General features: G+C 41.1%; 1 protein-coding gene and 1 long non-coding RNA gene across 3 annotated transcripts in view; one reads left to right on the forward strand and one right to left on the reverse strand.

Moving 5' to 3' along the window:
• The window catches only part of LOC110431901, a 5,145-nt gene extending 4,090 nt beyond the window's left edge, over positions 1 to 1,055 (reverse strand). For both annotated transcript variants that reach the window (XR_002449371.1, XR_002449370.1), the window contains exons 1-2: positions 265 to 1,055; positions 76 to 169 (exon numbers count right to left, since the gene is read on the reverse strand). This is a non-coding gene — a long non-coding RNA (uncharacterized LOC110431901). The remainder of the gene's footprint in view (positions 1 to 75; positions 170 to 264) is intronic.
• LOC8080160 (poly(ADP-ribose) glycohydrolase 1) lies at positions 6,008 to 10,021 on the forward strand. Its single transcript, XM_002463490.2, has 9 exons — positions 6,008 to 6,781; positions 6,872 to 7,073; positions 7,342 to 7,446; positions 7,735 to 7,853; positions 7,977 to 8,120; positions 8,215 to 8,284; positions 8,590 to 8,727; positions 8,864 to 8,926; positions 9,385 to 10,021. Exons 1-9 carry the CDS (start codon positions 6,234 to 6,236, stop codon positions 9,547 to 9,549), a joined length of 1,554 nt encoding a protein of 517 aa, XP_002463535.1. The 5' UTR covers positions 6,008 to 6,233; the 3' UTR covers positions 9,550 to 10,021.

The raw sequence follows: 10,131 nt of genomic DNA on the forward strand, positions 1-10,131 counted from the left end.
ATGATTAGTTGTGTAATCACACAAGAAGAAGAAGAAGAAGAAGATATATAAGACTGAAGGCAAAGGTTTGCTAACTTTTGTCTTGAATATCCTTCGTCTTTTGCCAAAGTACAATGACATGTTGAGTTCTTAATTAGCATGAATTGAAGGACGTTGATTGCCATTGTACCTATTAATAAAGGATTGAAAAACTTGACACGGACTATGCAACGAGCTTCAAGGAATTGAAAAATCAACTAGTCACTCTACGCTACATACTCGTACCTGGGAATGTTGCAGACCAACCTTCATTGTTGGGCCAGAATAGAAACTAACGTATGGAGGACTTGTGAGATCTTTCACTCTTCGACAATGAAAACCTTGAGGACATCAGCGTTGTGTTATAGATAGGGACGTCTCGCGATCTTGCTTCTAGATTACATACAAGAAATTCAAATCCTTGGGTGCTCTGATCTTGCTCGTGAGGAAGAAAGATTGCCTTCTTCGTTCAATGTTGGGGCAACTTCGGATGGAGATGAAGCTCAGCCTCAGACTGTCTCTTGGCGACCGGTTTGGGCTCGACTAGAAGGAGGACAAGCTTCCCCGGTCATCGTGTGTGGTAGTCATGCTAACAGCGCTAGTGGAGGTGTTGGTGCCGCCTGGCCTGCCCTCACGTGGACAAGCTCACTGCTGGTCCAGGCAGAGGTGTCAGAAGTTGGGAGGAAGTAGGGGTTAGATGGATGGAGTTCTTGCCACCAACCGATCTATGGCTTTTGGCTATATCTGACTAAGAACCTCATCCATCTAGCCCCTGCTTCCTGTAAACTTCCGACACCTCCGCTTGGACCGGCAGCGAGCTCGTTGGTGGGAAGGCTAGCGGCGCCGGGACCTCCACCTGCATTGTCAGCATGGCCACCATGGACAACGATCATGGAGCTTGTTCCCCTTCATACCGAGCCCGAACTGACCGCCAAGTTGCCCTAGCCTCTTCTTCAGTTGCAACATGTGTCCCTTGCCAATCCCGCATTGCAAGCCCTACGGCGAGGAGCTTGAGGAAGGAGCGAGGCGAGCGCGCGTGGGGCGAATACACACGACCACGACTGAGCGCATTTATAGGCGTGTGGGGTCATTCTTTCCAAGCGCCAAAAAGTTAAGACGTGGGATTAAGTGTTGTTGGATATGTATTTTTTTAAATCTTTCCAAAAATTAAAGGATTAGGAGTCTATTAGAAACTCTTGGAGATGCTCTAATAATATTGTCACTTTTCGCTAATTAGATTGGATGTTAAACACAACAAACCATCTTTTTCTTACTTTGTGCAAACAAGAACATGTGTTGAGAGAGAAGGAGGCCATGCGTTAATAGCTTTGTGTGCAAATCGCCTCAGAACTCAAAGTGACCTTCTCTCTCTCTTTTTCAACTTACTACCATTAGGTGTACCCGTATTTGTTGTATCCTATCCTACACAAAAGTGATAGTCTACTGTTATAAGTTCAGACAAATTATGAATAACTTTTTTCGGCACTACTAGCTAGTGTGTGTAATCTTTACAAGCAATGTATAGTTGAACAATGGTTTTGTGATGGATATATACGTAGTATACAAAACTACATACTAGTTTTCGTATAAAAGGGGTGCTATAGATGCAACACGTCACTCAGAGAAAAGGTAGAGCCAAAACAAGAAACTGAACATAGGCTGTTTGCATGGTCGTCCAAACCGTTTTTTGTTCTCCATGCCAACAACTACGTACGTACGTGGTTTTCTTTGTTTGATTTGATGAGATGTTGATGAGTCATGCGTGAATCATACTAAGGACAACAAAAAGTACTAACTGCCTAGGAGTTTATGTCATCATTATTATTCATGGCATGCATGTATGAGCCATCCCACGAGTAACCATGACACGTCAACTTATATCTCCTATACTACTATCTATGACTATACATGCTTTCAAATTGATGGATTGTATTTGCAAATCTCAAACAAGATTATGCATAGTAGGCTTCATATTAGGGATTTTCCTATTTTTCACAAAGGAATGGTGCCTTGCAAGGAATGTTAATAATATGTGAAGTTATCTGGTTTCACTTGGCAATATGTAGCCATGTAATAAATAAAATAATAAATGAATAGAAATTTATCCTTTTATGTGAGCACAATAATATATTATTTGAGTAAAGACTTCCTACTAGTTGTCGTTATCTATCCATTATTTATTTATTTATTTATAGCCAATGCACTTGGATGGAACATGTGAGAAATCTTGTAGCACTACGCATGCTTGGAGTTATAGTTGGGGTGTAGAAAACAACCATAGTTGTCTACCCCATCACATCTCCTATCAACTTTAGCTATCGTGATCATTTCTTCACTATCCTATCTTCCTCCACCTCTAATGGGAGTAATGGCTCCTTTTGATCTACCTAAGGGCTAAGGCTATAGATTCTTGCATTAATCATGGACGCCAACTTTACTATCGCTTAGTGTTTCTCCTTGGAATGGATCCTTCTCTTTCCATAGAAATAATTGCTTTTTGGTTGTTGGTTGAAGGAAATGGTGAGGTTGATTTCCTTCGACAAATCAATTCCTTTCATGGCAATATGTTTCTAGACATCGCTGCTATGGGAAAACAGTTTATTGATGCCATGCATGGCAACCCTAGTGGTTTGAAATCCAAATCCACATCAAAGTTTCATGAAGAAGTTATTTTTGGAATTTGTTTCTTCCTCAATAATGTCTGCTACAAAGTCTTGAGCGACCTTAGACAAAAGGCCGAGCAACATATAGCAATTGATTATGTAGAAGAATCTCCCGGTTCAAGCTATCATGTCCATTATCAATACATGAAGAAGTACCAGCCCCCACATGATCACCGTAAGCACAAATATAGCATGTCTCACAACTTATTTTGTGGAAATTTCCTAATTTGATTGCATTTAAAACATTGTGACACTTATATGGATGGCACTAATAAAATTTCCTTATTTACCTTGTGCAATGATCTTTTATTTGATTTTATATTTGCTCTTTTCCATATAGAGCTTTCACCAACATCAAGGAGATGGTTTAGTTTCTAGAAGTATACATAGGGATATTGATTCCCTTCGAGATGTGGCAAAAATAAGGGATGATATCCTAGCAATTCATGGCATAGAAGAATCTCCTAGTCTGAGCTATCATGTTCAGCATCAATACATGAAGGATCAGCCCCACATAAGCCTTGTAAGCACAAATATAATATATCTCACAACTTATTTGTGGAACTATCCTACATATTAAAGCATTTGATACTTACTAATTTACCCATTTAACTTCTACAATGAACTTTATTTCATTTACATTGCTCTTTTCCATACATAGCTCTCATCAATACCAAGGAGACAACCCAATTTCTAAAGGTGTACATAGGGATATTAAATGCTTTCAAGATCTAGTAAAATCAAGGGATGGAATTCTATCAATTCATGATATAGAAGAATATCTCAATTCGAGCTATCATGTTCATGATCAATACATGAAGGGCCAGCCCCACATAAGTATTGTAAGCATAAATATAGCATATGACACGTATATGGATGACACTCATTAACAATTTCCCCATCTACCTTCCGCAATGAAGTTTTATTTGATTCTACATTTACTCTTTTCCATATAGAGCCCCCATCAATTTGAAGGAGACAATGCAACTTCTAGAAGTATGCTTTGGGACACTGAATGCCACCAAGATATGGTAAAAATGAGGGATGAAATTAAATCAACGAATTCTTTTTTGAGAGCAGGAAATATGATTCCTTGGCAACAAAGAAATAATGGAGTAAACATATATTCAAGACCGAGCCCTATGCCTATCACTAATCAAATCCTTCAAGGTATGGTAAATAGGAGGTATGGAGCCCAATCAACGAATGATTTCTCAAAAAAATTAGATATTATTAATCCTCAACAACAATGAGCCATTGGAGTTATTCCATTTAGATCAAATGTTGATGATTTGGAATTATTATCCGGGAGTGTATGATTTCTTCTCAATTCCCATTAGAGCAGAGTACATTTCCCCAGAGTTCTACAACAAACATGAACCCTCATTTTTTCATTCACATATACAACATGCTTTCCTTGTTCCACAAGATGATAGAACATTGTTTGTCACTTTCTCCAACGAACATCCACTAACTAAAGAGGAAGTATATAACTTTTTTACGAGGTAAGATTTTTGTCTTTATTCTTACCTACTTACATCCATGTACACAATTTTTTAAATTATTAAAGAATTTAGAAACAAAAGATTAAAATGAATTCTTTAATAGTGAGTTTACAAAACATTTTTTATTTGATTCATTTTATTTGTTTACCATATATCTTCTCTAGATTTACTTAGATATATGCCACTATGCAATACCTACTAGGAAAAATGTTATTGCAAATCGCTTTCTTGCTAACAATAAAAAAGAAGCAAAGAATAACAGTAATAGTAAAGATGCAAAAGTAGCACGACTTTTGTACATAATAGGCAAAAAAGGAGGAGGAGGAGAAAGAAGAAGGTTCACCCTCCTCTACCACACCTATCACATCCGTTTGTTCTTATTCGCCACAATCATTGACGATAAGCAAGAAGGCGATTTGCATTTATGTTGTTCTACTTGATGTGTACATAATAATAAAGAATGCAAAAATAGCATGAGTTTTGTAGAAAGTGAAGCATAAACGACAAAATAACACGAGGATTGGCATCCGGTGGTACCGAAGGTCAAACGAAGTTTTTACTTCCAAATATAGTTTTATAAGAAGAAACTAAATCAAATTCTAAACAGTAACAATAATTAATTAATTAAGTGTGATAATAAAATGTGAACATAATAGTGGATATTCCAATTCAACGCAAATGGTATGTCCACGTGGACAATTTAATGAGCAAAATGAAATGCATAGAGAAGAGGATGCATTACTAGCCAACTCCTTGACTTGTTCCATAGTCATTCCCTTACCCTTGCCACCCTCCCTTAAATAAACTACTGAGCCCTTGATGGGTTCATAAATATTTTGGTAGTCACCATTTTGCATGACATACCATAAGGTATGGATTTAGACAAGTCTTTTATCATTGTTTGGAAAGCTACTTCTTTTATGAATTTACTGGTAGTCATTTTCACATATATAACTTTTAGACTGTTGCACATTTATTTCGAATCCTATATTGCTATTCATCTATGTTCTTATTGTTTGGTCCTCTATTTGCAGTATTTTCGGTGACATGGAAAGCGCTTAGAGGATCCGATTGAGATTAGACCACCTCAATATGCACTAGTCACGTTTGGTTCGCTGGAGACTGTGCTATTCATACTTGGTGGAAAAGAGAAGACCAAGTTCGTGATAGGAGGAAAACATTTGTGGGCTCGAAAATACGTGCCAAGAAACTATGAAAAGGAGAAAAGTGGAGTTTGGATGTGACTCAATAATAACAAAATCAAGTGGTTTCAAAGATCAGTCCATTATACTGAATAATTTGCATCTCCATATTTTTGCTTGCATGTTAAGATCCTGCTGTAATAATGCGGCCATCAACTCTAAGGCTCAAGATCAGCCAAAGGAACAAAGCTCAAAGCTTTGGATTATTTCCGTGTAACACACCCAACATGCATGCATATATGGAGATGCGCCCAAATGAGTGTTAAAATGGCTTCTAGTACTGCTTCCCTTCCAATACTGTGTTTAAATGATCTGATTTTATCTCAATTTTAGATTTTGCTAGGAGTTTGTTTGCGTTCTGTGCCTCTTTCCAAACTGTTTTGTAGATTGGATCTATTTCTCTACATATTTTTTTTTGCAATATAGATAGAAAAAAAATCTTATTTTCAGGGAAGATTAGAGTTCGTTTGGTTCCTAAATTTTAGTCATTTTATTAGTAGCTAAAGTTTTAAATATATTGACTAAAAAGAAACTAGCTAAAAATTTAGGAAGAGAAAGCAAACGGGGCAGGTTGCCATGTTAAGCATTTTCAAATTCGGATGCCCCGATGATCTTCGCTAAAATTGTCAAATGTCTGCGTCGAATCCGAGTGGATCTCGTCGCCGGCGTCAACCTTTGCCGTCCCACCCCGCCATTGCCGCCAAGCAGTCGTCAAACTGACGCGGTAACCGTGTGGACTCCACTCGGGGGAGTGGCGGCCCGAAGCCCAAACCGCACGGGCTCGCGGCCGAGCCGACCGACCCGGACCCAGACCCACTCGCTCCTCCGCCCCCGCCGCCGCCGCAATGGAGGAGGAGCCGCCGGCCTCGGACCTGGCGGCGCGCGGCGACCTGCGCTCGGCGCTTCCCTTCCTCCCCGTCGTCCTCCGCGGCGGCGCGCTCTTCTGGCCGCCCGCGGCGCAGGAGTCGCTCCGGGCGCTGGCGCTCGGCCCCGACGTCAGCCGCGTCGCCTCGGGGGACGTCCTCGCCGACGCGCTCACCGACCTCCGCCTCGCGCTCGCCCTGCCCGCGCTGCCCCAGCGCGCTGCCGACGGCCTGGCGCTCTTCTTTGACGACCTCCTCTCCCGGGCCCAGGCGCGGGGCTGGTTCGCCGAGGTCGTCCCCAACCTCGCACGCCTCCTCCTCCGCCTCCCCACTCTGCTCGAGGACCACTACGCCAAGGCCGGCCACGGCGCCTCCGGGCTCCGGGTCCTGGCGTCGCAGGACGCGGGCCTTGTGCTCCTCAGCCAGGAGCTTGTCGCCGCGCTGCTCACCTGCGCGCTCTTCTGCCTCTTCCCCACGGCCGGTAGGGCCCAGGCGTGCCTTCCCACCATCAATTTCGATGGCCTGTTCACGTATGTCGTCTTTGCATTTTGTGGTGTTTGGCTTATGATGAGTGGAGAAAACAACTAGATTGGAGCCTATGTTCTGTTCACGGATCGCAGGGCGCTGATTCACCGATCGCAGAGCCAGGAGCAGAAAGTGAGGTGCCTTGTTCACTATTTCGAGAGGGTGACTGATTCTACGCCTGCTGGTTTCGTTTCGTTTGAGCGCAAAGTTCTTCCCCGCCAACCTGTCTCTGATGGCATTACCTATCCTGACATCCATGCGTGGTTGGCATCTAGTGCACCCCTCTGCCAATTCCGGGTAAGAGACCACCGTATACTGAATTATCTAGATTTTGGAGCTCAGGTGCTATTTGATAAACAGTTTACTGCCTGGTGCTGCTATTGCCACCAAACTATAAACGCAAAAATGCTCAAGTATTCACTAGTAACATGGAAAAGCTCTATTATGATCATATAAAAAGGGGAGTGCATCTAGGGGGATCTGTTTGTGTTGTAATAATGGTTATAAAATTGCCTTCAGGTTTGTTATAAAATTTTCTGATTATCTGGTTCCTTTTCATTAGTAGGTATTTTCCTCAGGTTTTATAGAAGATGAGGAACAAGAAGCCCTTCAAGTTGACTTTGCAAATAAATATTTGGGAGGAGGTGCCCTTTCCAGGGGTTGTGTGCAGGTACCTTTCTTTTGATTGGCAGATTTTTATTTTACTCAATCTTCAATTTCGTAGCTACTTTGGTTAGGGTTTGCGTGATCATGTGATGCTGTTCATTTCTCAGCAGTTTCCAGATGAATTTGTGCATCTGCACAGTATGAATTGCAATTTATCCACCATTTCCTATTTATGCTTAAAAAAAGTCCTTTGCGTTCTGCTGTGAATTGAAATGACTTTTCAAATAGATTACATACGTTACCATGCTCTTGTGGTTTTGTGTACCCACTCCATTTTTCCTCTATGGTACAGGAAGAGATACGCTTCATGATAAACCCCGAATTGATTTTGGGTATGCTATTCATGGCTTCTATGGAAGATAATGAGGCTATAGAAATTTTTGGTGCAGAACGGTTCTCACAGTATATGGGGTTAGTGAAACCCTATCCACCCTTTGCTTAATTTAGTTCATAGATTCAAGAAGTAACTGATATGATCCATATATGATTTTTCTTATGAGATACTATAAATCCGGTACCTGTTTCTCCTTGCAGTTATGGTTCCTCCTTTCGCTTTGTCGGTGACTATTTAGATACCAAACCCTTTGATTCGGTGGGTAGACGGAGGACTAGGATAGTGGCAATTGATGCTTTGGACTGTCCAGCTAGGTTACACTATGAATCTGATTGTCTCCTAAGGTAAGTAAGTTACTTTTTTTGAATGTCATAGTTGTCACTGATGACATCTGTTATAAGTTTATGGTTTTACCATTTCTAATTATCCTTTGCTCAGGGAAGTGAACAAGGCTTTTTGTGGATTTTTCGATCAATCAAAATGCCAGCTTTATGTGAAGCTTTTCCAGGTTGTTTAACTAATCACTCCAATGAGTTTCACTCAATAGCAATCTCCTTTTATTTTGTCGGAATGATCTTTTTTTGCAGCCATTATGGCCTTAGTCAACATTGCAGCCTGTAGTTAGTTTCTTTCTTGTGTTCTGCCAATGATGTATCTAAATGCAGATGTAAAAAACTGGCACTCTGGTGCATGGGTATATAACCTCAAGAAATGCCCAAATATTAAGCTTGTATATGCATATCATGAGAAGTATGACAGATACATCATATATCTGCTGGTTATGTTTTTGTTTTTTTTTTAAATACTGTTCAGGATTCACACAACAAGGATAACTTTCCAAGTATCAATTCCAATGAGTACATAGGAGTTTCAACAGGAAATTGGGGTTGCGGTGCTTTTGGTGGAAACCCTGAAATCAAGAGCATGATTCAGTGGATTGCTGCATCACAGGTACGGGACAAATTAAATATAATGTCTACATTTGTTTCCATTAGAATGCATGCGGCTGATGGATGCATAGCGATCAAACAAATTTGTATGCCTCTTTTCTTTTGGGAGTGAAATCTGTCTGTACTTAATCGTGCAGGCTCTCCGGCCTTTTGTTAATTACTACACTTTTGAGGATGCATCTCTGGAAAGATTAGAGGAGGTACTATACATCCCTTCCACAAATTTTGCTCATGCTACATGTTTGGAAAGTTAAACTCTAGCCGTACAACTTTTAAAGTTGGTGTATCCTTGAAAGAGGGTGAGGATCCTCATCGGCAGAGTCCAATGGAGCCTCTCCTAGAGCTAACTGCCAATTGGGACTGATACATTTTTAGAAGTTCAGAACAAGTAACTTGTAAAATGCACAACAAAAAATTATTTTGAATGAATCGCCATGAGGTTCCCAATTTTATATTGTCACATGTCACAGCATGAAGGTGTGGATAAAAAAAGGGGGGAAATCACAAACAACACTGTTCTCACCCTATGAGAGGATGCACAGGGAAATTTGGCGTGCCAGTCAAATGCTGAAAGTGTTAATCACAATTCTGCTATGTTAGGCTTCTCTGTTATATATGTTCCCTTAACCTTCTCCCTTGTATCGCCGTGCTGTGGCAGGTGATCCAGTGGATACTACGCCATGGCTGGACGGTCAGTGAGTTGTGGCATATGCTCATCGAATACTCGTCTCAGAGGCTGAGAGGAGAAACGTACAAGGGTTTTTTTGCTTGGCTACTTCCCAGCAACAGGCCCAACAATGAAGTGCATTACATGTCTGAATAGCCCCAGCTTTGTGAGGTCAGAATCTGTGAGGCGCGTAGCTCTCTAGGAGCGCTGTCTGTTGAGTGTGTAGTTGTCTGGGCGCGAACAGAGCTACGGAGGGGGAGAATATTAGTCTATGCATCCTGGTCGGTTAGCATACTAGTCTATGCATCCTGGTCGGTTAGCACTCTGGACGCTGTGTGTAACAAGTAGTGACTGAGCTGAGTACATGGGTGATCGCTGAACAGTTTCAACACTGCACAGAGCTGTACTCCATAGCTGAGTCACAATGACTGGTTAGGCCAATCTCAATGCAATTGGTTCATGGCTGAAACAAACTTGTATAATTCATAGTTTCATTTTTGTGTGTGTTATATTTGAATTTTATTATATGACACATTCAGATTTTGTTTTGAAAAATTATGACACATTCAGACTTGGAAACAGTGTTCATGGGGTTTCATCTCACCTAGACGAAACTCACATTTCATCTCTCTTGTTTAATTCTTTGCATGTCATCAAATTTCTTTGGTTGGCGCCAACTTCCATTGAGAGTGGCCTTCCACAGAATGACAGAAAGGGCTCTTTATTTATTCAATGGGA

This window comes from Sorghum bicolor, chromosome 1 (genome assembly GCF_000003195.3).
Source record: "Sorghum bicolor cultivar BTx623 chromosome 1, Sorghum_bicolor_NCBIv3, whole genome shotgun sequence".
Lineage (NCBI taxonomy): Eukaryota > Viridiplantae > Streptophyta > Magnoliopsida > Poales > Poaceae > Sorghum > Sorghum bicolor.